This window comes from Brienomyrus brachyistius, chromosome 8 (assembly GCF_023856365.1).
Source record: "Brienomyrus brachyistius isolate T26 chromosome 8, BBRACH_0.4, whole genome shotgun sequence".
NCBI classification, from domain to species: domain Eukaryota; kingdom Metazoa; phylum Chordata; class Actinopteri; order Osteoglossiformes; family Mormyridae; genus Brienomyrus; species Brienomyrus brachyistius.
Window position 1 is genome coordinate 7,306,437 of NC_064540.1, and position 27,560 is coordinate 7,333,996.

The 27,560-nt window shown below is 48.4% G+C and overlaps 1 protein-coding gene across 5 annotated transcripts in view; it reads right to left on the minus strand.

Annotated features, from left to right (window-relative positions):
* Nucleotides 1-27,560, minus strand: part of LOC125747163 (filamin-B) — a 52,489-nt gene that overhangs the window by 15,213 nt on the left and 9,716 nt on the right. For all 5 annotated transcript variants that reach the window (XM_049022027.1, XM_049022025.1, XM_049022026.1 and 2 more), the window contains exons 2-25: nucleotides 18,056-18,304; nucleotides 17,830-17,927; nucleotides 17,248-17,395; nucleotides 15,624-15,742; nucleotides 15,152-15,226; nucleotides 14,187-14,349; nucleotides 13,669-13,869; nucleotides 11,623-11,760; nucleotides 11,275-11,401; nucleotides 8,415-8,551; nucleotides 8,081-8,274; nucleotides 7,510-7,623; nucleotides 7,075-7,218; nucleotides 6,398-6,521; nucleotides 6,068-6,228; nucleotides 5,764-5,854; nucleotides 5,423-5,592; nucleotides 5,007-5,124; nucleotides 3,958-4,220; nucleotides 2,957-3,554; nucleotides 2,210-2,383; nucleotides 1,950-2,112; nucleotides 1,679-1,839; nucleotides 1,328-1,495 (exon numbers count right to left, since the gene is read on the minus strand). In XM_049022027.1, coding sequence (XP_048877984.1) covers nucleotides 1,328-1,495; nucleotides 1,679-1,839; nucleotides 1,950-2,112; nucleotides 2,210-2,383; nucleotides 2,957-3,554; nucleotides 3,958-4,220; nucleotides 5,007-5,124; nucleotides 5,423-5,592; nucleotides 5,764-5,854; nucleotides 6,068-6,228; nucleotides 6,398-6,521; nucleotides 7,075-7,218; nucleotides 7,510-7,623; nucleotides 8,081-8,274; nucleotides 8,415-8,551; nucleotides 11,275-11,401; nucleotides 11,623-11,760; nucleotides 13,669-13,869; nucleotides 14,187-14,349; nucleotides 15,152-15,226; nucleotides 15,624-15,742; nucleotides 17,248-17,395; nucleotides 17,830-17,927; nucleotides 18,056-18,304 — 4,098 coding nt within the window. The remainder of the gene's footprint in view (nucleotides 1-1,327; nucleotides 1,496-1,678; nucleotides 1,840-1,949; nucleotides 2,113-2,209; nucleotides 2,384-2,956; nucleotides 3,555-3,957; nucleotides 4,221-5,006; nucleotides 5,125-5,422; nucleotides 5,593-5,763; nucleotides 5,855-6,067; nucleotides 6,229-6,397; nucleotides 6,522-7,074; nucleotides 7,219-7,509; nucleotides 7,624-8,080; nucleotides 8,275-8,414; nucleotides 8,552-11,274; nucleotides 11,402-11,622; nucleotides 11,761-13,668; nucleotides 13,870-14,186; nucleotides 14,350-15,151; nucleotides 15,227-15,623; nucleotides 15,743-17,247; nucleotides 17,396-17,829; nucleotides 17,928-18,055; nucleotides 18,305-27,560) is intronic.

Sequence of the window (27,560 nt, forward strand, 5' to 3'; positions counted from 1 at the left end):
AGGATAATGGTCGCTCCTGAAGCCTTGCAATGGCAGCCTTATTGTAGACATTTCCTGCGATTACAAATGGACCACAAAATGCACCCATCCAAAATCCAGAGGGGTTTGACAGAAGCTGCCACTCGAGGACACAAAACAACCTGGCCTCGGTACTTTCGCTGGTCAGTCTCCCTGCCTCCTATCTGGGCGCTTTCTATGCCTGGCAACAGACTTGCTTCTCTATCTAGATGGACCAACCATTTTCTAACAGGCAATTTGCAGGGAAACTCGATTTACTTGCCTCCTGGCTAACTGATGGAACCTCTCAGACAATAAGGCAAGTAGAGAGAGCAACAGTGACCTCATAAACAGTCATGGGAGTCGTCATTCTACTAAGTGGTCCACCAACGACGAACATCAGACTTGTTGGTTATGCTTGGTCGCCATCATGACGCTACCGTTCACATGGGTTGATAAAACTTCTGTGGCAGCCTCGGAGAACATGCACAGGTCAGATGATGTACCCTGCACTGTATTTAGGGCACTCAAGGTGGCGCAGCGAGTCCGGGGGATGTTTGAACCACAAGCAGATCCGGGTCACAGCGGGAGGAGCATGCAGGAGAGCCACCCAGCCCAGCGAGGGAAAAGCAGGCCTTCACCCTCATGGCAACTGAAGCATGAGAGCCCTTAGGAAGACACAGCGATGACTCAACATAGCCCTTAAACCGTATTCCTGACCTCAGAGTACTCTTGGCATTTTCCCTCAGAAAAACCCTTCGTTCCGGCTTGCATATGCCGAACGAGAGAGCGATTCCCTTTGTCCTACTCAACCTCATGCCCTCTGCACCATCAGATCAGCAACTGTGCGCTAGCAGACAGGAAGCGACAGAAAGATTTTCATAAGCGAGACAGAAACTCGAAAGGCCCTTTTCTCTGGCGGGCCCTTCTGACAGAGCTCACGCTAAAGCACCCTCGCCCATGTGGCGGTCAGATGTAGACCGGGCCACAGACCTGTCCCCGAGTCCTTCGGCTCGGCCTTAAAGAGGTCTGTAAAGGCTTTCAGGGGACTGCGCCAAGGCTGGGCTTCCACATCATCCGCTAGAACACAAAACCTTCAGCATCAACCCCCGTGAATCGCATTCATGGGCGTCCATATCACAGGATCGGATGACATGTGACATGCCATCACGGGGGGGACAGGTTACGCCGGTTTAAGTCACAATTCTTAACGACCATGTCTGTTAGATTGTACTGAAGTGATAACACGGTTAGCTGCACAGTTCACGATACTCGTTCACATTTCCACGAACCATTAAACATAAAAGTGGGCTGGTGTCGCCAGACTTACCTTTGGGTGCCATCACTGCCACGGAGAGCGGGGCCACGCCCGCCTTACTGCAGTCAACAGTGAAGGACTGTGGGATCTTGGCTCGGACTGCGGAGCTCACACCCGGGCCAGAGACCTTCACCTTGCTGGGGTTCACAACATCTTTTGCTAGTACCTTGAAGGGACTTCCTACAGAACAAGAGCATCAGCACCAGGGTGAGGCGACTCCCAACACCTGCTTACCCGCAACACTCAACCAAGGAGCTGGTCATTCATCTCAAAACAACATCTAAATTCAACCTCATATTCATACTTACCTTCTTTAACCTCATGTGTAGTGGTTTTGGCAATATACCAATGTCTGTAGCCTACCTGGAATATGGTTTCCTCCGTACGTAATGTTGACGTCATACAGCCCGGGAACATAAGGGGTGTATTCCACATTGCAGCTTCCATCCTTGTTATCCTTGCAGGACATCTTGGATTCTGATGGTCCTTCCACAGTGATGCCTAAGCCACCAATGCCAGCCCCCCTTCAAGATACATAAATCTTATAAGTGAAAAAACCTCCTTAATCATATCTACTTCCCAACAGCTAACTCATTCCACAGTTCGACACAACAGCAGCATCAGGCGACTTCACCTGGTGATAATGGAGAAGTTGTTGGGTTTCTCCGTCAGGGCCTCCTGGAGCCCGGGGCCCTTGGCAATCACACGGGTGGGGTCACAGCCCTCCGTCACATCCACTCGGAAGGGGCTCTTTGGAACGGCAGTTTTATCGTAGAGCACCTCAACGCTGTGCACGCCTGTCATGGTGAGACGTAGGGGCACAGTCAAGCGTGCATGAGGAACAGGGAGCTTTCATCATGCGATTCAGGCTTTAAAGCTCCTCGCCTGTCATACCATTCTCAAACGGTGTGTATTCCACTCCATACGTCCCGTCAGAGTTGTCGGTCACCAGGCAGTCAGCAGGAGCACCTGAAGGGCTCCGGACCAGGGCCTTAACGTGGTCTCCGCCAGCTTTGGTCAGGGGACGGGCGTCCACGGTGAAGCTGGTGGTTGCTTCCCGGAACACTCCTGGGGGGGGCGGGGGGGACACACAAGCACTAAACCCTCAAATCGCAGCTACATCCACAGATCCAGCAAATAAATAAATAAATAAATAAATAAATAAATAAAATAAAATAAAATAAAATAAAAATCACGAAACCAGCCTCTATTACCCCCTCAAGGTCATAAGCAGAAAAAACATCAGGAGGCGCCTATAAATTCCGTTCTTTTTTCTAAATTCCATTTTTTTTGGATTTTATATTATATATATATATATATATATATATATATATATATATATATATATATATATATATATATATATATATATATATATATATGTGAAAATCACATCATTAATCATTACTCTAATGAAGAAAATCACTTGCTCTCTCAATTCACCTAGAAGTATGGGACATACTGTCAAAATTGCAAGAAGATTTTATGGAGATATAGCTTTAATATCAGTTAGGCCCATCTCTAACGAAAAAAAAATAAGAAATAAGATTTACCACAGTAAGTAATTCATATTGGTTTCAAGGTCACAAAATGGAAAAACTCAATAGAAGTCAATAGAAGTCAGAATTTAAAATGACATACCGGTTCCTTCCACCCCTGGTCCAAATACTTTCACCTTGCTGGTATCAACAACCGGATCCACCTGAACCATAGCGGGGAAGTTGGGCACAGTCTTGCCTCCGTATTTAAGCAGAAGGGTATACATGCCGGCAGTGAGGGGCACATATGTGACGGTGTAGGTGCCATCTTTGTTGTCCAGCACGTTGGTCTTAGCCACGGAGCCAGAGTCGGACGTCGCCTCCATAGTGAGTACACCAGGCCCGGCCTTCGAACAATCCACGTTCACGGTGCTCGTCTCGCCCACCTTCCCTCGCAGCAGTCCAGGTCCGGTGGCCACCACCCGAGTGGGGTCATAGGGCATCTGTATATCTGCATGGAATGGTGAGCCAGGGATCTGGACTTCCTCAAAGAGGATGTTCACGAGGTACTCCCCGGGCTCGGTGGGAAGGTAGGACACGGAGCAGGTGCCGTCCCCATTGTCTGAGCACTCCATCTTGGCCTCGGTGGGACCCTCCACGGTGAGTCCCAGGCCACCGGTGCCCGCGCCTTTTGTGTCAATCGTGAACTCGGCCGGTTTTCCAACCAGACCACCCTTCAGACCTGGACCATAGGCTTTTACCTGAGGGAAATGGAAAAGGTTTCGTTTCTGATCCAGAACCTGACCAAACGCAACATTCGCTTAGGTTCGTCAGGTAACCAAGAGCTAAAGTTGGCCTATAGGTTTTCCAAGTTACCCTCCCCTCTCATCAAACAAAACCACCTCGCTCCCACACTGCCAGAAAAAAGTACCATTCTGTACCTTTGAGGATACAATCACTCATCACTGGGGCTGTATCCCCAAGGATCTGGCTATTGTACCTTAGCTGTAGGTGAATGTATCTTTTAAGGTACAGAAATGACCTCTGAGGAAGTTTTGTACCACTGGGGTTACATTAACGTTGTTTGTGCATTGAGGAATAAAACTGTACCAGGGCTGCACTCCTTTCAACTCATAGTACGGCCCAGGATAAAGCTTCATCTACCTTGGTGGGGTCTGGGGGCAGCGAGGCCTCCACGGGGAAGGGGCTGCCTGGCACAGGGCTGCCGTCATAGCTGACATCCACAGCATAGACGCCTTCCTCCTTGGGGATGTATTTCACCAAGCTGCTCTCTTTCCCTGGCAGTGGCTCCACCATGCAGGGCACGGCCTTGTTAGATGGGCTGCTGATCTTCACGTCCAGCTTGCCCTGGCCACCAGCCCCCTTGGTGTTGACTGCAAACTGCTGGTCCTGGCCAACCTGCACCCCTAACACACAAATATGGACACAGAATTTTGTACTCATATCTGAGTTTTCTACACCCTAATCCTAAGTATGACAATTATAACCCCTACCAGCCCTAACCCTAACTCACCCAACAAAATACAACACTTCTGCCATTTTTAGTTTTCTTTTATTGCAGTTACATTTTTAGAAAACTGAGTTTCCCTTTGTGGGGACTGAAAAAATGTCCCCACAAGGTATAAAAAAAAAAAACTTACACGTTTTTATCAAATTGCGGGGAATTCTGGTCCCTACAATGTAATAATTACAAGCGCGCACACACACACACACACACACACACACACAGAAACAAACAAACAAACAAACAAAAGCACAATTCACAGCTTTATCAAAAACACCAATTTTATGATGGAGGTAAATTTGTGATGAAAAGAAAGAAATGATAGAATTCTATGGCTCCATATTTTTGTCCTGTGTGATAAATAAAGATAAAGCAAAAAAAACATTTTAAAACACCCACTGTGATTGTGAAGACAGCACATGTTTATAAATGTGTCTAGAAGACGATGTGTGGCTCCGGGTTCGGGCGCTGGGCCTGTACTCGGAAGGTTGTATATTTAAATCCCAGGGCCAGCAGAATGATTTCACCACTGAGCCCTTGAATAAGGCCCTTAACCCCAATTGCTCATTGGGCTGGCTGATCTTGCTTCCTCAAAAGAATGTACGTGGCTTTGGATAGAAGTGACTGTGAAATGTGCGGCGCCTAGAGGGGGCAGCCTGGCACAAGCCCAGCGATGGAGACCACTTACTGCTCTCCAGGTCATTCACTTGAATCTTGCCAAGGTCCAGTGGAGCTGCTACCCCTACAGTGAAAGGGCTCTTGGGAATGGGGTCACCTCCAAATGTAACTGCAATGGCCAACTCCCCCTGGAGACAAACACACAAACCCAAAACATCCCGTTACCCATGGTGGCAGACTAATTTCCTTGGCGGGGGGGCTTTTTGCCCCGAGAGCACAACCAATTAACTCAAATCAACTCGGTCAGGCTGGAACTGCCTCTCCTCCAGCTACTTTTCTTCATTTTACACATTTGTTTGACGACATGCACAGGAAACGCATAATACTGCATTTTTTTGTTGAGAACAGGATGTCTGAGTTTCCCAAGACGCTAATCAAAACAAGGCACAAGCAGAGCCTGGATTCCATAGTTACATCTTGTCCTACCTGCTGGACTGGCGTGTACTTGACAGTGTGGGAGTAATCGTAGTTGTCGATGACCTCGAAGTCCTGGACGGGCTTTCCTCTGGCAGCGCCGGCGAACTGGACATCCAGGGGGGCTTTGCCCGCCCCCTTGGTGTAGACCGTAAAGTGCGTGGGCTTCCCGCACTCTACACCTGTCCCGGGAGGGAGGAGTTCTAAATATCTGGCCGCTGCAGCTTTACAACGAGAAACAGAGACTTCCCGACGAAGCCTGCCGGCTTAGCATCCTGACAAGCTGCAGGTCCCTAAGGACCATCTAACCAAGTCGATTTTAAATCGCAGCAGCAGAGAGGGAGGGATGTCACCTGTACGGGCAAGGCCCGGTCCATCCACCTTCACCTTAGAGGCGTCATGCGACGGCTCAACTTTCACCCGGAAGGGACTGAGTGGGACTTCCTTCAGACAGGAGAGAATGGCAGCGACAGAAGGTTAGAGAGTCCCTGGCTTCCTACCTCTCCATATCATACAGAAGTTAAAGAATGACACATTCCAGACGCAAGCCAAGTTCAGCACCGGTGCATTCATGACAACATTAAACATGGTATACGGCCTCTGCTTATACTTGGGTTCCATCCTACTCATTCTGGTATTATGACTGGAAAGACCCACCTGCCCGGCAAACAGCACTTTGATGGTGAATCGTCCAGCTCCCGGTGGTGTGTACTTCACGGTGATGGTGTCGTTCGCGTTGGGGATGATGTCAAAGTCAATGTCTTCCTCCTTGTTACTGATAACATTGGCATCACATTTGATGCCTACGCTGACATCCCCTGGGTAAAAAAAAAAAAAAAAAAACATTCCATTAAATCGCAAGTTACGTCTTCAGTGTTTCTGTAAGCCGCCTTTAACAGGCGTTCAGTCCATCCTAGTCAGCAATGTACTGAGACAGATGGGAGAAGGACCTCAGAACCCAAGACCAGAGGCAGAGGCGCAGGTTACCTTCTCCAGCTTCGGTGCAGTCCACGGTGAAGTGTGTGGGCTCATTGGCTTTGAGGCCCAACCTCTCCACTCCTGGCCCAAACACCTTCACCTTGTTGGGGTGACTTCCCTTCCCGATATTCACCTGCCACGAGAGCACAGTAACGCGTCATCTTAGTCGTGGGTCATTTCTGTAGCCGTCGCCATGACCTTGCCAGCAAAATCACAGCCTTTGACGTACTTGTACTTAGTTCTCTTTTAAATAGCACAATATTTATTATTACTCAGGTTTTTTTTGTATTATCACGCCTTTTTGTTTGTTCTACTTGTTTCATATTTCTTTGATCTTGTCACTCTGCTGTGGACTTTGAGTTTTTCCCCCAGCTGCACTCTACCGAGCGTCAACTGATGTGAAAAAAAAACGTGACAAATGATTTGACCTTTTTCCACTGTCAACTAATCATTGGCTACTTCACCTTGCGATTCGTTTCGGGTGTCAGAATCTTAAATCACTCTGAGGGATTTTCGCTCTTCGTCGTCTCTCAGATCACGAGAAGTGGAGGGAAGCCAACAAGTCACCAGAATCACGGTTTGCATTGAGAGCTGAAAACCTGATTGACTGATGACTCTTCAGTTCAGAAACCCTGGATAGCCACACATCTATAGGACCGTCCGACTTCCCCGTTTAGTCCACCTACCCTGAAGGGGCTGTTGGGCACACAGACTCCGCCCCAGGCCACGGCCACCGTGTGCTTCATGGCGGTGACGGGGGTGTAGCTACAGGCGTAAGTGTCATCCCCCATGTTCTTCACCTTCACGTCAATGGGGGAGCCGTCAGCATCCTACAGGGTAGAGAGGGAGGGCAGTCAGCAAAGGTAGGACACTTCAGAGACCTGTTACAAAACCGAGGGCCAAGACTGACATGGAATAAGATCATGGCATTCTAGGAAGGAAGGAAGGAAGTTAGGAAGGAAATAAAGGAAGTAGGGAAGGTGGGAAGTAAGGTAGGAAGAAGACCCTTGCCTCTCCATCTGTCGAATGATGTCATTTTGCTACTCAAGTCCATGCCCCCTTTAACAGCTTTACCTTTCTCTCCAAGTCAAAACAAGACCCAAGAGAGGAGTCAGCCTCACCTGAGCAAAGATTTTCAGCGGTGCTCTCCCACAGTCTTTAGTGTCCACAGTGAACTCTGCCACTTTATTAATGATACAGCCAGTCTTCTCCAGGCCAGGACCATAGGCTTTCACCTGGAGAACATGCAGAAGATGCAACTCACACAAGAACCAGTACCACATTAAGAAAACACAGCAGCACAAACAGAGACTTAATTAATGCCAAAGGATATTGCACATGTAAAGTACATAATTACACTGTAAAACAGACATTTAGACATTAAGACAATAAAAAGTTATTTACTTTTAACAGACCATAAAAATAAAGAACGTCAAAAAAGTATTGCACAGAATTGCATGGTAACAGCTCAGAAATAAACAGTGTTTTGCAGTGAACGAATGAATGTGCTGTGACTGTGCCTAAGTGGTTCAGGCCCCCCACCTGCGCCACAGGGTGACTCACTGCAGATTCCAACGGCCAACGGTTTGAAGGACCAAGGAAGATCTACTTAGGTGATTTTTAAAGTGGAGCTTTAGGGGCTCGGACTCCTGCACTCAGATCGACAAGGCTGAGGAGGGCAGCAGTTCTCACCCTGTGGGGGGTCCAGCCGTCACTGTTGGGGCCGATGAGGGCCATGAAGGGGCTGTCCTCGATGTCCTCGTCGTCACACATCACGTGCACGGCGTACTCGCCCGGCTCCGTGGGCCAGTACTTCACATCGCATGAGCCGTCATTCTGGTCCTCGCACTCGATCTTCGCCTGCGACGGGCCCTCGATAGCAAAGCCTGCGATTCCGGCCACAGAGAGACAGTGAGCAAGGGCCCTCCGCTGGTCACTTCGGTCTTCCCTCTGAAGAGGCGCTTCCACCCTCAGTTAAAGAGCTCTGCCGGAACGGGTGGGTGGGTGGGGGGCGGCCGTGACTCACCAAGCACGCCAACGTCTGAGCCCACAGACTCCACCACGAAGTCAGCCGACTTGCCCACAATGCCGCCTTCCAAACCTGGCCCCCAGGCTCGGATCTTCTGCGGACCGGCCTCAGGACCCACATGGACTTCAAATGGGCTGCAAGAAAATGAAAATCAATGGGTAGGATCAGACACGCCCAGCTGCTGCCATTCTATACTATACTATGTAATGACATACGTGTCATTAAAGCTGGTGTTTGCCACCTCTCAAGCCGTGCATCTGCAGTTAATGCTAAATAAACAGACTCCTTTTTTTTAGAGATGCTGAAGCAGCACGTTTTGCTAGCTATGATATTCTGACTCAACTCACAAGCTATTCATTCAGTTTTTAAAACATCTGAGGGTGGGACAGTAAGACCCCAAAGTGCCTTTTTGAATCAGGCCCCAGAAACAATAATCCTGGCCATGTGTCCCACCTATACTTGAACTGCTTTGAATCCGAAGACACTCCTAACCCAGTCGCAGATCAAATTATTTAAATAAAATAAATACATAAAAATAAAAAAGTATCGTGCTGCATCTCTGTGGTGGGGAGCACACCAGTTACACAACACTGCCTCTTTATTTCACTTTAGTCTACCAGCTTGCACAATTTCGCCAGTACTGATGACACTCACCCCCTAACCAGTACACTTCAGCAGTTCATCATACCCATCTGGCAACAATCCACTGCAGTCTTTGTAGATCTAACACTTTGGCGGCAGTTTAATGCGCATTACCGCATGGGTGTTGCGTGTATTGTCGAAAGCCAGAATTAACACTGAACACAAAAAGTGGAGCGTTTAGAGATAGTTAAGGGAATCTGCCAGCTGGTACCCTGAGCATAGATAAAAGCAGACGGGTGTGGGAGACTAGGCTAACCGGCTGTTATACATCCAAAAGGCTAGCAGGCTTCACAGGGTCAACATACAGCTTCCCTCTGTCCTTACAAATGCTGCTGGTGTGTACCTCAGAGGAAGGTCATTGGTTCTAATCCTGGAGTCGGATTTCACCGTAGGGCCCTTAACTCCCAAAATCCTTCTGGGACCGAAGCAGCAAGCATAATTTTTTTGTTTTTTTTAAAAGCAGCCCAAGTAAAAGCGCAGTTAATGTGGAAAGGTACCTATGGAAGTTATGGCAGCTAATTAATTGTTATCACAATGAGTGTGAGTTATAACAAAAGGCATTATGACACAGACTTGACTATAAAAGGTCAGGAGTTTTATTGCGTTTTCTGCTTTTTGAGGTCTTGACAGGAGATGATTTAGATCCTTTGGCCCTCATGGCTCGGTTTCTGTGGGAAATGCGACACGAGTCATCAGCAGCTCCCAGGAACTATAGTTTGACAGATGAACACGCTTCACAGCACCCTAGTAGTTCTTTGTGCACGTTTCCCTGGAGCGATGAATAAATGAGCAGATGATGAGCGGTGACAGCGGCACAGCTATGAGGTCAGCACCGACCCCAAGCAGTGCCACAAAGCGAGCGCCATGGCAACAGTCACGCCCGGGCACAAATACACCACGTCCCTGGGTTAATCACACCTGGCGCGCAAGGATTCAGAGGTAGGAGGCAACAAACAAGGAACACCTTACTTAGGTGAGGAGGGATTTTAAAAATGCATCCATCTCTGGGAACAGGACGCCTGCAAGGTGGATTCTGGCACCATAGAACAACCGCCCGCATGCCCTCTCCAATGCAAACAGGTAGCAAAAACTGACGCGTTCAGACTAGCGTTGTGGTGACACAGCTTGAGAAATCTGCCGCACATGGATCAAGCCCATCAACGGCACTGACACGCAACACTCCCAAGCCTGTCTGCTGAACTCCCCTCTCTGGTCCAGCTCTTTGGGGCCCCCACCCCCACGAGTAAATGATGTAATGCATACACCCCCCCAGTACATCCGGTTGCTCTTCCTCTCCCACCCTTCCTGCTACCATCCTGGCACACACATGCACAAGGCCTAGGATCACCTTTTTGCTCTCAGCGACATTCTAGTAAGCTATTGTATCCTATGTATTAATTATCGGACTCTTTGCCTTGCGCTGTTCTCTATCCTGTCCTGTCCTGCAGTCTGTCCCGTCCTGTACTGTCCTATCCTGCAGTCTGTTCCATACTGTCCTGTCCTGCTGTCTGTCCCATACTGTCCTGTACTGCTGTCTGTCCCATACTGTACTGCTGTCTGTCCTGTACCATGTTGCTCTTTGCCCTAATGTCCCCCTTCCATGTAACTGTGGCACAAGAATTTCACTGCGTTCCTCTGAACACATTACGATAAAATATTGAAACTTGAGAGAAAGCAAATATACAGTAACATTTTAAATAAGTCATCATAATGTATTATAGATATATTCATAAAGCATTATGAAGGTATTACTAATATGGCTATAACTTTATAAAAAGGCATACAACTGTGTTTATAATGCATTATGAATACTCGAAGCTCTCCTCTACAATGCACTATAAATACCTTCATAACACATCATAATTGCTTGTATTGACCATCATAATGCATTATGAAGGTGTCTATAATGCATTATGAAGGTGTCTATAATGCATTATGAAGGTGTCTATAATGCATTATGAAGGTGTCTATAATGCATTATGATGACTGCTTTAAGTAACATGTCACCAAAAACAAATAAGCTTTTAAAATCACCTAAATAGATTTTAAAACAAGAACAACCTGCACGCAAATGCATGAATTGCTAAGCGACTACCTAACTGCAAACACAAATGATAGGTATTTATAGGGCGTAAATGGTAGACCCACACCAAGACTGAAATAAAGCTGGTGTGTGAGTGGTGCATTATGGGAAAAGGGAACAGTGGAGACTCACCTCTTGGGAATGTGCTGGCTGGCCCATGTGATGGCTACCACGTACTTGCCTGGCACAAGTGGGTAATACTCAAAGGCATGGACCCCATCCAGACTGTCCTTCTCCTTGACAGGCTCATCTACGTCCTCTGGCAGATTTGGGAAGAAGTTAATACACATCACACAAAACACCCTAATCCCTCAGGCACTTATCTAAATACCTTCCTAACGGCAGCCAGAAGAGGTCATTAAATCAACCAGAACAACAAGCTGCAGCCCCCACCTCATCCACTCATGGTACGGCCTACCTAACCAACCCCACCACCAACAAGAAAGCCCACAAAAAGAGTGGCAGCGGGGAATCACTTACTAGGTCCTTTGACTGCGACCTTTAGGTCGCCACTGCCAGCGCTGCGGGTGTCCACCCTGAAGTCCGCCACTTGGTGCGCCCTGACGCCCTTGGGCTGCAACCCGCGACCGGTAGCACGACAGGCATTGGGGCTGGAAGCTGTAAAAGGGGTGGGTGTGGGGGCTTAAGACAAGCTGCCACAGTAAAAGTCCTAAAACCAGCCAGGCGAGATGCCTGAGCCAACTGACAACCATTGTGTCAGCTTGGGGCGAGCAAGGGGGGCTGTGTGTGGCTCAGCAGGTTACACCTCTCCATTGGCCCCCTGAGCAAGGTCCTTAACTCCCTGAAAAATGCTTCAGGGGTGCTGGACAGACAGACCCCAAAGCCTGACTCTCACCTCTATATGTGCGTCTTAAGAAGAGCATGATGCGATATGTGGAAACTAACACCTTCTAGTATGTCTCTGTTTGTATAAATGGCACTAAGTCCGAATCACTATGAGTAAATTATTCATGCCTCAGCCCTGCACACTGGCAAAGACCAGAAAGCGGAAGGCAGCTGCCCCAGTGCGCCCGCATGCCTAGGAGCCCACGCTTCCTATAGACCCGAAAGGAGGGGCTGCATTGCAGCCTGTCTAGCCGAGGAAAGTGTACCAGTCTCCAGTGCACCACCAACAGGGACCAGAACCTTCCCGCAGTCTGCATTTTTACTGGCAAACCGGGATGAAGTTCCAGGGCAGCAACCAATATTCTGCCAAGCACGGCACTGGAAAGACTGGCCACCGTCAATGGCATGTTTATGGAGCGGCTGGCTGGCATCCTATAACACCTATAACGGCACTGGTGTTCGGGCAAAAAAAAAATAAAAAAAATTTTGTACCATACAGACATTGTATACAAAGGACAAAATACGCTCGACTTTAAAGGTAAAGTTAGAGGTTGGAAGGTCCTTTTAAAGCCAGAATCATGCCACACAAAGGTTCTGCTATCCTCATTGGCTCATCATTGACCTGAGAAAGGCTGCGAGGTGAATACACCTCTGCAAGCGCGATCACACTACGCTACATCTGTGTCAAATACTTAAATTAAATAAAACTGACCCCTGCTGCAGACCGGTTCTGCCTTAACAGGAGCTTTTATTTACGGAAACCTGGTTTAAAAGGTGACGCTGAAAGATTTTTTTATTTATTTATTTATTTTTTTTTTTTAAACGTCCGCCCGGTGTGGAAAAGCAGCCTCAGAGAGCAGGAATTTGGCGTTTTACGAGCCCACTGTGAAGTCAGCATGTCCACGATGTTAAGTCACTGGGCATGTGGGGTGCACAACACTCATTACCTGTTCTTAACATTTCACACCTCAAGCAGACGCACCGCTGTCTAACATGCGAAGTGAAGGCTTGTTCTGCGAGTTTAATTAAAAACACAAAGCAAGGATGCAGGAACACGCCAAGCTGAGGGGTGTTAAAGTGTTTTTAAAAGCCAGGGTCCACGCTGGTGATGGTTCATTGGCATGCGGGACAAACCATTACCGTGCTGCCTGCTCTCTGCACCCTCGACCCAATGAATAAACTGTTTAAGAGACAGCAGATGAGACCCGCTGCATCTGGGTGAGATTAACACCCGCAGAGCTCTCGAGCAGAAAGCCACCCCCGTTTGGTTTTTCCTTCCCTCGTTCCGCGACCCCCTCCCCCCGTTTAGACACCGCACGTGATATTGATGTTCTGATGTCGATAGAGGATGACGTTCGCTGCCATTGTAAGGATGCGCGTCATCTGTCTTGATCCTGGAAGATGTAGACGACCGCCGGAGGGCAGGCATGGGAGTCATTAATACGCTGCTGCATCTTCCCAATATTATGCTGCATCACCGCAACAACAGAGGACTTAATTGGTACAAACTATGCTCCTCACACATGGCAAGCAACCGGCAACCACAACTGTCGCACAGATTTATCACGGCTCAAACTATTAGACACTCCAAAGGGTTTAGTTCTGAAACGCATTAGGAATAATGTCTCTTGGGCTTTTCCCAGCAGGACGTTTCTAGAAGTTTCTAAGGGGAAAGGATACCTGGACCGACGTTGACGGTGAAAGGGCTCTTGGGAACGGCCATGCCCCCAAAGGTGACGGATATGGCATGCGGGCCGGCCTGGACGGGTTTGTAGGTGCACCGGAACATGCTGTCACCCCTGTCCTCCAGCATGGTTTCCACCGTGTTCATGCTGCCCTGGGGGTCCTTGACGGAGGCGGTGACATCACCGATGCCAGCCCCTGTCAGAGAGAGAAAGGTCACCATCTCAGCGACAGACCTGGTGTTAGCGGCATTAATCAATCTTCAAACTCCCTGGGAATGTTTCTATAAAATCTGTGTTTTTGGCAACCGCGAGTTTCAACCATTGGAAGGACACCATTAAATTTCGCGAGACGGACAGGAATGTTTACCGCTTCATGCTGGGGTCGCTTATTCGCACTGCCCTATGACTAAGCCATAGCAGCGGAAACTTGGCACGTCGACTTTACCGCAAAGCTTTCGGAAATAGCTGGACCGTAAGTTTTGAAAGCGTAAGCCTCCTCTTTGGGACGCAGACCTGCGGTGTAGATGTCGAAGTAGGTCGGCTTATTGGCAACGTTGCCCAACGGTTCCAGGCCAGGACCCCTTGCAGTAACCTTGCTGGCATCTCCCAGGGCCTTGTCCACGTTCACCTCGAATGGACTCTTGGGAATCTGCTGTCCGGCAAACAGCACTGTCACCTACAAGACAGGAAGTGCAGCAGCCAGGGGTCAGGAACCGCATAGGAGTGACACACTGGCCTTATAAAGCGTCACACAAAACAAGGAGCACGCTATATGGCCAAAAGTATGTGGATTTACAACATCTCATTTCTATTAGATGGTAGAACCTCATTGGTGGGATTTACTGCCATTCAGGTGGGGTACTGAGGTTGGGTGATCAGGTCACTGCCTGGCCAAACACTTCACAACTGGATTTGCTCCCAGTTGTCTCAGCATTATTATCACTTCACTAGCAGTCGACCAGGTCTAGGACTAGATGGTGAAAGATGGCAGACAATGATGGGCCAATGATGGAAGGTCACTAACTTCTTCTGTACAACCCATTACGCTGCTAACGTTTGTTGCAGGAGATTGTGTGACTCTGTGCCTGATCATACACCTGTATCAGCAATGGATGCGGCGTAATTAGACAATCCCTTTAATTAACAGGGGAGTCCGCACACCTTCGCCCAAGTAGTGCAGTATTGCTTTAGTTGTTGCCATAGGTCACAAAAAGAATAACAAGTTTTACAGCCAATCAATTGAGTGTAATGCATCTACAGCTATACTTGCAGCTCTCGATTTACGTAAAAAAAACGTAAACTCACATGTATCCAGACTTATGGAAAAAATATCCAGGAAAGACAGTTTATAAAAAGCGGCAACACAAATAGGCAACGTGTCATAAATGTATGTAAATGTTATACTATGTTTTCATTTATTTAACATCTGCTCCTTAGTACATATTACTGGTATATTCCAAGTGGCGGGACCACGCTACCTTGTGAGGGCCCATTACTTTAGGGACATAGGTCACAAAGAAGGTCTTCTTGCCTTCGTTGGGAATTACTTTCACCTGAGAACCACAAAAAAAAATCATCTGCCTGAATCAGTACCACAGTAAACATAACATATGCAGTGAAACACAGAGACATTCAGGGATCACACTAAATTTCAGTACAACTTGAGTGAATCCTCCGACTCAACAGCAAGTAATTGACATTTCCTGACAATCCCAGTCATTTAGTACCGAAATAACCGCAGAACGCAGAGTAATCAGCCACGTAAAGTGAGCTAATGAGGATGAAAGACGTTCAAAGGATTTACCCAAAAAAAAAAAAACCCACAAATGATTGATCCCCTAAAACTCGCCATTCTCACCATAACACCCCCAATTCTACTCCCACATGTGAAGGGATCAGATCAGCCCCCAGGGACCCGAGTCCACACTGCCCCCGATTAAGTGAGCCCACCTCTTCTCTGGTTCCCTCTGGATCCTCCACATACACGGTGACCTGACCCTGGCCGGCGCTGTAGGTGTCCACGGTGAATGTCGCTGGGCGCAGCACCCTGTTCCCTACAGGCTCGATCCCTGTTGGGGGGGGGGGACCGGTGAGAGATGGGAAAGGGCCCAGGGACGGGGGAGAACAGACTGACACATGGCTATTTCTGGGGGCCTTGTGTTCGGCAGAGTGATGTCATTGTTACACAAGGCCTTTAACCCCCAATGGCTGCCTGACCCTACTCCCCCAAAACGTACACTGCTTTGGATAAATAAGTTAGTCTGCCTGTGATGACCTCCATTCGGAGAGACGAGCACAATCTGGCAGAGGGCAACGGCAAACTGCATGTGGACACAACATGAGCACGCAGGAGGGTGTGGGGGGGGGGGGGGGAGTGTTCAAAGACGCACAAGGCTTCAGAGATTATCGCTCTGACAGCGATTCCACCATTGTTGTGGCTGGTGTGCAGGCATTTCCTAACACTGACCCCCTGAACTTTCCAGAATACAATGAACACACCCCCAGGATACACAACCCCTCCCCAGCCAGCTCAGCATTACAGTTCAAAACCCTAACCCTCCATGACAGGACATGACATGCTTAGTAGCAAACTAGTCCGACTGGGGATGGTGTGTGGCTCAGTGGATTTGCACCCTGTGCTTGTGATCAGAAGGTTGCTGGTTTGAATCCAAAGGAATTCTGAATATAAGCATGTACTGTGCGAGAAACCACAGAGGCCCCTGAGCAAAGACCTTCACCCCCGACTGTTCCAAGGACTGGCTTGACCTAGCTATCTCAATTTCGCACTGAATAAGTGTCAGCCGAACAAATGCAATGTGAAATATCAGGTGTCCTCTTCTGGGAAGCAGAGTGCACCAGGCTCGTCTCCGACAGCGTTAAACAAACACAGCACTAGCCTTGCATCCAGCAGCTCTGAGGGATGTTGAAGGCGCCATGCGAAAGGGGCACCAGGCAATCTCCAAATCCGTTTATATAGCATAATGTTAAGGCCTGGCAACAGCAAGACAGACGGTTTAACAAGACAGGAAGCTCGGTGGACAATAAAGGAGAGAGACTCCCTGTCTATCACGGATCAAACAAAGCCCTCAAGTCCAGCCTTACTAAAACTTGCAATCAGGCACGATTCCAGCATTTTTCGATGAGTGACAGGGTTAGGGGCACTCTGGGGGGCAATCAGCTTTCAGCTGGGGCCAGTGACCCTGTGCCCCCACGCCTGTATACATCCCTGGTTACGATGGAACTAAATGCGCGGGGCGCAGCTATATCTCGTTGAACAGCAGGAAATCAGGCCAGCTGGTACGCTCCAAAGGCCACAGCGAACACTTCGGTGGCCCATTTAAGCAGGAAATCATAAACGCTGTGCTCAGTGAGACGCGGTGCCTTTAAGGAAGCTGGGAGGGGGGGGGGGTGCTGTACGTACGACCTGTGCCAGCCACTGGCCTCATGCTACCATTTTTATTACTCTCCTGTGAAGCTTCTAATTTTCAGAGGAAATGTATCAAGCCTACATTAAATTTAACAGTTCCGTAAGCGTCCGAAGCGAAGCGGCGTGGTTTTACCGAGGCGGCCATACCTGGGCCGTAGGCACGAGCTTTCTTGGGGTTTAGTTTGGGCTTCAGGGGGGCCCCAGGCTTCAGTTTGGCCTTGGGGAACTGGGATAGGTACGTCATCACCGACTGCTCGTCCACGCCGGGATCGATGATCTCCTCTGGGGTGATGACCTAAAGCGCAGGGGGTGTAGACAAATCAGGGAGGAGGCCTCGGGGACAGGGGGCCGCACACAGGGGGCACCACAGCCAAGATCAAGGCCACAGGGGCGTTTAGCGCAAGCTGAAGACCCAGCTGCCTACTGAGCCGTCCTTCTGCTCCCCGCCGTTTCTAAGCCATTGCACCTTTCTGTTTGCTCAAACAAAGCCGGGCGTCAGATTTGTGTTCAGGCGGCAGCCTCCTACTAAGCAAACAGACGGACAATAAACAGTTTTTCTTTTCTTTATTCTTTTGCCCCACGATTCTGAATCGATTCCTGCCACATGAAAAGAAATCGGAACATCCAAGAGTGCCAAAGAGGGGGCATGATTGCAAATCGGGTGCAGGTCCGTAGAGCTCGGCTGCGCCCTCTCTTGGCCGTGCGTGTCGCACTGCTGTGGCACCTTACCTGGGGAATCCCCAGCCAATCGTCCGCCAGCTGCATGGCCTCGTTGGCGTTGTCCACTGGCTTGGCCGTGTCCCACACCTCCCAGTCCGGACACAGGCCTGCGGGAGACACACACACGCAGGCTCATCCACGGGCAAGAAGCCAGGAGTTATAAACACCTACAGGACATCCTCCCCCGCCCGCAAAGCGACCCTCAGGATCCATCCAAGAGGGCTGGGAAACTCACCTGGCGCACAGCTGTCGACCAGAGCACCCAGGGCCTTGCCATCGCGCCAGTCCTCGCTGAAGTTGGTGATGGGGAGATCGGGCACTTTGTTCTGGATCCAGCCCAGGAGCCGCTGCTTGGGGGTCTGCCTTTTAGCGTCCTCGTCGTCCTCATCCTCCCACACGGGCATCGAGATGGAATAGTGCAGGATCAGCGTCCATATCAGCCCCAGGATCAGCTTCAGGTTCCCGTCCACAATGGCCTTGGAGTCTGGAGAAGGATTGGGGGGGAATCATGAACAATGCTTGATAGCATTCTAGATAAATACACTTCAAGCAGAAAGGATTTTTTGTCATTGTGCAAGTGGGTACCACAACAGAATTTAGCAGCAGCCTCCATAAATGATCAACTTAAATGCTTATAAACATAAATGCAATGTATATAACTGTTTGTGATATACGGTATCTGCCATAAGAGTAACCCGTGTTGGCCTGTACAATGGCAACAATAAAGAACTGAATTGAGTATTACAAGAGAAAGAGTATAACAGAGTATTTCACTCCAGTTTATTGACTCAAAGTATAGTAATGATACTTCAAAGCCTTCAAAGGCCTCGCAGGTCGGTCCGATTAATTGCTAGCATGTCCCTTACGTCATGGTCCCACACGGCTCGCATTATGTAAACTCACACCTTGTGTTTCCTGGCCTCCTGCTGTGCCTTACTTTGGGAACACAGAGTGGATCCCAGCACGACATCCCACAGGTGGCATTTCGAGCCGGACCGAGGCAGTCAGGCCATTAACGCCAGCATGTGACCTGTGTCTGCACAGCACAAATGTGCTCAGAATTTCCGCGTTATGATAGAGAAACAGCGGGGGGGGGTTCACGCTAAACCACAACAGGAATGTCAGCTTCCACAGACGCCGCGACGTTCCAGCATTCCTCCCCCGCCCTCCCTCCCACTTCCTCTCACACCCGTGCCTCACCCTCCCATCCCACTCCAGGGTGTGCTGGGGCTCCACCCTCCCGCTTTGTACAGCGAAAATCAATCATCTTCCGCAAACATCCTGCAAGCGATTATTGCACAATGACCTGCCTGGCTGAACTTTTGCCCAAATACAAAAGTGGCCATACCCCGCGGGGCGGGGGGCAGGGCGGGGCAGCAAGACCAGGGCCGGCGGGAGGAAATATACGGGAGGATACCGGCAGGAACAAAAAACACAGGCTGTGACATGAGGCCGGAAAGGGGAGTGGGTCAGTCATCCACAAAGCATCGCCGTGCAGCAGGACCAATGCGACAGACACCTCAGTGCATGAACGAACATTAAAGCAACTACTAATGTGATACGATACAACCCTGTTAGGGTGGGTGCAATTTGACATGATTTGATTCAACATGATACAATGGGATGTGAAAGAATATGATGCAATGCAATATGGTGCAGATACAAAAACCAATCAGAGAGGGAGCGTCAATCCAGCTATAAAATTATTGGTCACTTTTCTAAGCAAAGACACAAGGCCTCTACTAAGAATGATTTATTAATAAACTGAAGTTTACCAATGCAAAGGTGTTAGAAATGATGCATCCCGAGGTCACCCCAAATCACATCCGAGGTTTTATATTTGGGCCAAATCACATTGTAAATTTTTATACCAGAGCACTGATAAAATCAAAAAATAAAATCAAAATAATAATAGCAATAAATAAATAAATAAATAAATAAATAAAAAATAATAATAATAATAATAATAATAGGTGAATCATATGTCTATTATGCAGTAATCTCTCATCTCTCTCTCTCTCTCTCTCACACACACACACACACAAAAACAGGTTTGTAATTATACCTTTGTGGGGACTCTCCATTCATTTCTATGGGGAAAACTCCAATCATGACATGACACCCTTAACTCCTACCCAGCCCTTAACCATAAGTAACCAAACAAAATACGAGACTTTTGTCATTTTTACGTTTTTGATTGCAATCACAGATCTTTGTGGGGATCCAAAAAAAATAAAAATAATAAGTTTCTTATGACATTGTGGGGGACATTTGATCCCCACAAAGTACTGTGAACATAAGCCACACACACAACTACTGGAAGGACCTGACATCTAGGACCAGAACCATCTCCAAGAAGCACTGTATGAATGAGGAATGTATTCCGGAAATTCCCTAAGCCGATGGGCCTTTGGAATGCAGTCATCAATTGATAATGGGGAAGCGTGCATGGCCCAGTGTGTTAGGACTGCATGTGATCGGAAGGTCGCTGGTTCGAATCGCCTGCTCAGCAGAGTGATGTCACCACTGGCCTCTTGACCGAGACCTTTAAGCCCAAATTGCTTCAGGGATCTTCTGACCCTGGTTTCTCAAACGCATGTCACTCTGGATAAAAGCTTCTGCTAAGTAAATAAATAATTTCATAAACCCAGATAAGACATTATAAACATAGAGATCCAAAGCACCTTAACTACATGACGGTAATTTTAACAGGACAACACCCAGGGAAGAACAGGTCCAATTAGGAGATCCATCAACAATCACTCCAGAGTGGAAGTGAATGGGGCCCGCGTTATGCCGCAAGGCTGCCTCACAAATCTGCCGGCCCCTCTGAGGGCCATTGTCTGTGCCAGGGCTGTTGCCATGACAGCCCATTGTTCAAGGCCACCGGCTGGGGCCAGAGAGCAGAGGAGAGTGAGTTCGAGCCCCCAGCACGCAGGAGGTAATTCCCATCATTAGTGCACTGGAATGAAAACACCAACAGTTATGTTACAGCTAGTAGTTCAAAATATTAAAGACCCAGCATTAACTCGGGTAACAGGTCACCCAGTAAGAGAAAACTAAAATACACGCCTGGATGAAGTTATGTTTGTTTGTGGCCAAAGTACACAACAGCAGAAGCCGGATGTGTCGTCCTGTCGCAGTCTCAGGTACTGGAGACAAATCGCTGTCTGAAATGTGCAAATTATCAGTCACTTTAAAAGCACATCTTTCTTGAAGCTTGAAATCAAACTGGCAATGAAGATAAAGCTCTTTGTTTGGAGACAGGATGCCATTTGTGTCAATTTAGTGGATGACAGTCGTGTCGTGCCAGAGAGAGGCTTGTGTTGTCCCAGAGCTTTGTGAAGGGAAGTCCCTCCCCAGGAAGGGCAATGTTCCCTCCCCCCCAGAAGGCAGGAGAGCGAGAAGACGAGCCCTCAGGACAGCTGCGAGTTCACAGGACCCCTGCTGGAGCTCCACTGGAACTGGTAGTGCTGTGTCAGAGTAGCAGAGAGAACAATCCTGGCGAGAAGCCATCACCTCCCCAGTGGACACCTCTGCCGGTGGCATGCCGAAGGACCCGGGTTCGAGTCGGTAGAGTGATGTCACCATTGGACCCTTGAGCGACGCCCTTAACCTCCAACAGCTCCAGGGACTGACTGACCCCACTTTCTCAAATGTAAATCACACAGGTTCAGCTCCCACCTACATGACTGTTTCCATCCATCTTCTAACCACTCATACTGGTTAATATTGCAGGGGGCCAGAGCCAATCCTGGGCCGCATATGACAATAGGCTGGGCTGTACTCTGGAGGGGATGCCACGGCGATATTAATTTATATATAATGTAATAATGAATACAGCTTTTAAAAATCAGACCAAACCGCTTACTCAGCGCCATTGCCAGTGCAATGCAGCTATTAAGTTAGACTTCATCCGTAATCGTGTGTTTAATTGACTGAAGACGAGAATAACGGGACCAGAACTGTCTGAAGAAGCAGGATTCCCAGAACTTAATTATAGAAAAACTACTTGAAATGAGTAATTAAAAAGGAATTTTAGGTAAGCAGTTTCCTAATCTGCTCATAATTATGGCGGTATAGCTGTTTTTGAGACTGGAGGGACAGGTCTGGTGTCACCAGCAGCCTCACTGAACGAGGGACAAACGCCGAAATGGAAGAGAGGAGCGTCTGTGGCTTTTGACAAAACATTTCTGTGCAGATTTACAGCCTTTAGCTCGTCTGCCAGACGGCCTCATTTCCGCCATGCGGTTTCGCCGAGATCCAGCTACGGGAGAAACCGAAAGAATTCTCCCCCAGCCGTCTCGCCCCGCGATCTCCGCAGACAAGTCGCGTGCCTTAGGGCGTCATCAGTATTATTATGAGAATTACTACAGGTGAAACAGTATGAAATTTAATATCACGATTATAGTAACCAAAATTATCACTGTTATCGGTATTACCGCGGTATTGTTAAAATGTGCTGTAAAATGTCTAAAAAGTACTGGTACACGAACAGTGTCACCAAGTACTATATTGAAAACCACAAAAAAAAAAAATTAGGAATAATACGTACTTTGTTTGCATAAATGTTAGAATAATACTCTGACGTTTTCACAGACTGATGCAGGACAGTATTTAATGCAAGTTCTTCAAAGCATGGTAATACACCATGGCTGTGATGACAATATTACCGCTTCAAATTTTATTTAACTTCTGAGAATTTCACTGCGATTTTTTGAGCACAGTAACAGTACAAGCCCTGTAATGTCGACACATCCGCTCTTCCGAATACAGTCACGTGCTGGGAACTCCTTTCGTAACACACTATGCTCTCCATCGGAGGCTCTGACTCGGTACAGGATAAGTAGTTTAAACACTCCCCACACAAGCAAATGGATGGGAAAATGATGGTGTAAGTCAATGCCATAAAATCATAAGTTTAAGATGAGTCTGAGAACAGTAGGGAGAAATCCATGTTATGTTAAATTAAGAAGCAATTACGAAATTAATTGCAACCAATTTTACCATCTTAAGGACGCATCTGCAGTCTATTGACACATCTGTCCACCCACCTGTGACATGCAATTTCCCATCAACTCTGATACATGACAGGCGGATACATACCCTTTAAATTAATCATGGTTACAACAGAGATCTCATTCATAAATTACATATTTAACACAAGACTATGACCAGAGGGTGAATTCTGGAGTTTGTTTACTTAGTTGCCATGGAAATAAACAGATACCAGCAATACTCGAAACCAAGAACAGGAGCCGTTCCAAGACAAATGATTCTTATCACTGCAGGAGGAGCCATGCGACTCCACCAACTGCCAGCGGTTTCAATATCAGTAAACAATTGCAATAGGCCTTAAAAATCATACTGCAGGGAGAGCAGAGCTGAGAAAAAATGCCACGGGGCGCTGAGGTCAGCGATACTGCGATACTTTGGTCTCTAAAATGTGATTAGCACAGGTGGTAGAACTGAAAACGCACATGCGGACAGGTGCCCCCATCAAACGTACTTGCAGCTGATGCTGCCCACAAACAGACCCCCCTTTGGTCTCCTAAATACTAAACAGATTCTCACTAGAAGAATTTTTCACATAGCGTCCTTCATTGGAACAAACACCCGAGCTCTAAGATCAAAAGGCCTTCTGGACGTGGGGTGTGAGTCAATCATGAAGCACGGAGTTAAATATGACCCACGGACCATGACCGAAGACACAAAATACAGGGTAACTGCTCTGCAATCCTGTCACACGTTACTCAACTCATTCATCTGATAGTTTAGGTCATGTGTGTAATCGTGACAATAGGCAATACTACGTGTCTTGCAAAACAAAAACGCCTCAACTCCACTGAGCGACACCAACAAAGAAAAAACTGGTTGCTCCTAGAAACTGAACACAAGAAAACCTGACAGACAGCATACTGACAGCCATGAGATCTCAGTCAGCTGGCCTTGCTGGAAAAGTGTGGGGCTTCGTAGCCTCTTAGAGATCCGCGGTCAGCAGGAACTCCCAAGTCAAGGGCCAGTCAAGGGCTACCAAGCACTCGTGTAGAATTACTTACCTCAGAGAAAACTCACTTTGCGTATGTAAAATAATCCTAATGCCTTGCGTGATGATGCGCCCATAAAGCCACCAAACCACCTAAAACAAGGTGACAGAGGGGTGATGAAAATGACGACCCAGCTGATGGAGAGGTTAGCGGAGGCTAAAATCGTGAGCCGGATCATTGAACCGGAGTTTCAGAAGCCAGGCTAAGTCACTGCACTACGCTCCCATATTCTTTACAAGCTCTTGTTATATATATAGTTGTGGCAGGATTCTAGTATAATTAGCACATGCTCCCATGCCTTCATTCCAGAGATCGAGAGACCACAAGTGAACTGAGGACACATGGCAGAGTGGGACGGGCGGTCAAAGGCACGCCGTTACGAACGGCGCCACAAACGAGCGACTCGCCGGCAAATTTGATTCGCCGATCAAGAATCAAAAGTGACCTTTGTTTTATAGCAGATATCACAGATGTGTCCCCCCCAAAAACACATCACATAAAAACAGGCACATACAGGGGTGATCTTGAAGCACATTTCTGCATGCGCTGGCGTTGCCGAGGCCGAGCTGAAACTCAGTTGTCTTAATTGCCCCGTGGTGCTCGCAAACAGGAAATCCCATCTCCGGAATGGAGAAGGAATCGTGCCCCTGGATGCAGCTGCTAACGTAAACAGGATGACACCTCAAGTGCAACACAAAAGAGCAAAACAGAGGCACTTTATTCAGGCATGTGGGGAAACTGGGTAATTTTCACATTCCCTGCCTTCGTTTCCATGAGACACAGACACATGAACACACACGAGTCTGGAGCCCCACAGCAGTTAGGTTAAGGGAAGATTTGAACCAACGACCTTCCACACATGGGAACAAAATCCTAACCTGCTGTGATACACAACCACCACAAAAAAATGGAGGAGAATTTTAAAAAATTAAATTAAATTAATAATGACCAGTAGTGTTAAACATGCCGGGCCCACAGATGACCACAACCAGTATGCAGAATTCCAGAATTCCAAGTTTCAGCCTCTCACTTGGATGTGGGAAAACATCCCCAGGGCAGAATGCCGGAAAGTTGGCTGGCAGGTTGGCGGGGCATCCTACGAGATCGTCTGACAGTGCAGGGGGAGACTATACGCGGGACCGGGCCAGGTGCGGTTAACCTGAAGAGCAGGCGCATGCTAGCCTAGGCGATGGCGGCAACCACAGCAAGGGAGAATTTTAACGAAAACCAGTCACGTGTCAAGTCTAAAGCAAAACAACCTCATGGATGAAACATTCAGGAAGAAACAAAGAGCATCTGTCCCTGGGAGGTGAGGGGAATAACTAGCACTGCTTCTGCACTGCAGGGGCAAGGCCTCCACATCCACGACTAAGCCCCCAGGGCGAGGCCTCCACATCCACGGCTAAGCCCCCAGGGCGAGGCCTCCACATCCACGGCTAAGCCCCCAGGGCGAGGCCTCCACATCCACGGCTAAGCCCCCAGGGCGAGGCCTCCACATCCACGACTAAGCCCCCAGGGCGAGGCCTCCACATCCACGGCTAAGCCCCCAGGGCGAGGCCTCCACATCCACTGCTAAGCCCCCAGGGTGAGGCCTCCACATCCACTGCTAAGCCCCCAGGGTGAGACCTCCACATCCACTGCTAACGGGGGTCCCACCAGCCCCAGCTTGGCTCTGTAGCAGAAGAACTCACTTTCAGCACCATACAAACACCCCAGGTGAGTAACTCTTCAAAATTAACAGCACACTCTGGAAGATTCGCAGTCCCCCCCCAACCCCCCAACGCTCCAGCCGCCCTCCCTGAGGTTTTTCACATTACTTCACAGCTGATGTCATAAAGCAGCAGCCGTTGGGAGCTGCAGCACCGGTACCACATGTCTGCTAGCAGATAAATACCATCAATAAATGCCTTAAATTTCACAAGCAAAACAATCCAATAAAGTCACTAGAACTTAAACCTCCCTTTAAAACTGGTGCCACAGATAAGGCTTTTAGCTAAGCTACGGGAGGCATGCTTTTCCACGTTTGTCATATACACGCATTTCATGAGGCCAGTGTCTCTCCCACTCTGACTTCCCGTTATTTGGGTGAATACCATCCCTTCTCATAAAGGCTACAAATAAATTTGCATAAAAACAAAAAGCAGAAAAGAAATTTGCCGGCTGTACACATGGCCTCCAGGAAACTCTTAGCAGTTGCATTAATAAATGAACCAAAAAAACCTACATTTAAAAAAAAAAAAAAAAATGTATTCTGAAAGACTGACAGGGTTATGTAAAGCTCATAAAGGCAGAGAGAGAGAGAGCGAGCGCATTGGCTTGCCTGAGAAAACAAAGCACACAATGCGCTTGGTACCAGAGGGCGTAACAGGAAGGTTCCAGAATTCCCCAGGAATGCCTAGTCCTAGTCCCGCCCCTTACACTCTAAAACAGAGCCCTACAAGAATCATGACATCATAGATGACCTTGGGCATACAGTTCCCCCTGCCGCTCCACCCCCAACCCAAGCAGTTACCTAGCCCGGTGCATGCTTGCCCCATGAGCTCACCATCTCATCCCCTGGGGGCCCAACGAGGGGGGGGCAAGAGAAGAAAGAGCCCCCTCCTGCCCACCAGCCACATTAAGAGTCTAGTCAGGTAATGTCATGGCTTATTCAATGAGTCAGAAGACAAGTGGTGTTGAAACAAGCCGTCATCATACTTAATGGCCCACCGCTGAGGTTCTCCTACTCTGAGAGGCCGAAAAATACTACTTCACTAACAAAGACGTACAAATCCTGAGTGGCAGCTCTTCATCACTACAACATGCACTTCCTGTGCCAGGACAAAATCAGGCATCATAGGCAGCACCTTTTCCAATGAAGTTTGTTCCCAGAATGCAGTTTTGAGGAGGGACAATACTCTCACGGTTGTGGTACTAACCTCCATCAGTCACTAAGGCTGCTTGGGGGCAGAATTTGCATATTGGACAGAGTTGAAACACTTGGCAAACAACCTTCCCCTCCCCCCCGAAGTTCGACCCCAGCTTCCCATGGGGAAGTAATGGTTGTCGGGTATTGCTGGGGCAGATTATCCCCCCCCCCCCCATTACCCATGTCTGAGTTGCACACGGCCCAGTTCTGGTCAGAAAAGGAAACAGGCCAGCCCTGAGTCAGGATCCATGCGGACCACAAAGAACGCCTCGATTAAAAGCAGTCGCCCTATTGCACTTCCTACCAACTTCAGAATGTTTTCATCAAACATTGCCGTTTTTAGTTGGGGTGGGAAAGAGCAGTGGAAAGCAGGCCCAAGGGTCAATACAGGCTTGTGGGTCAGGTCCACAGCATAAGCAGCATTATGTCTGGCCAGCTTAATGCCCTGTGAAACTTTAAACAGCCCTCTGGCTTGTGGCTGAGCTCAAAGGTTGGTGGGTGCCGCCCCTCCCCCTGCCTCCCCCCAAAAACGCAAACGTCACTTAATGCAACCCACGCCACCACACACGGGGTCCTCCTTTCATCTCTGCTGGGGCAGAAGCCGGCACTTTCAGTCTGATCTCAGTCCCCGTTCATTAAAGCACCCGGCAGTTCCAAAGCGATGACCTAACTCCCTTTGGTCGGAGGATGGAAGCTATTCCCCATTTTCCCAGGTTTATGACAAACATCAGCTCTGACCCTCGCAACAGGCGCAAAGGCGGCGCTCCAAGAGCCCATTTACTCAA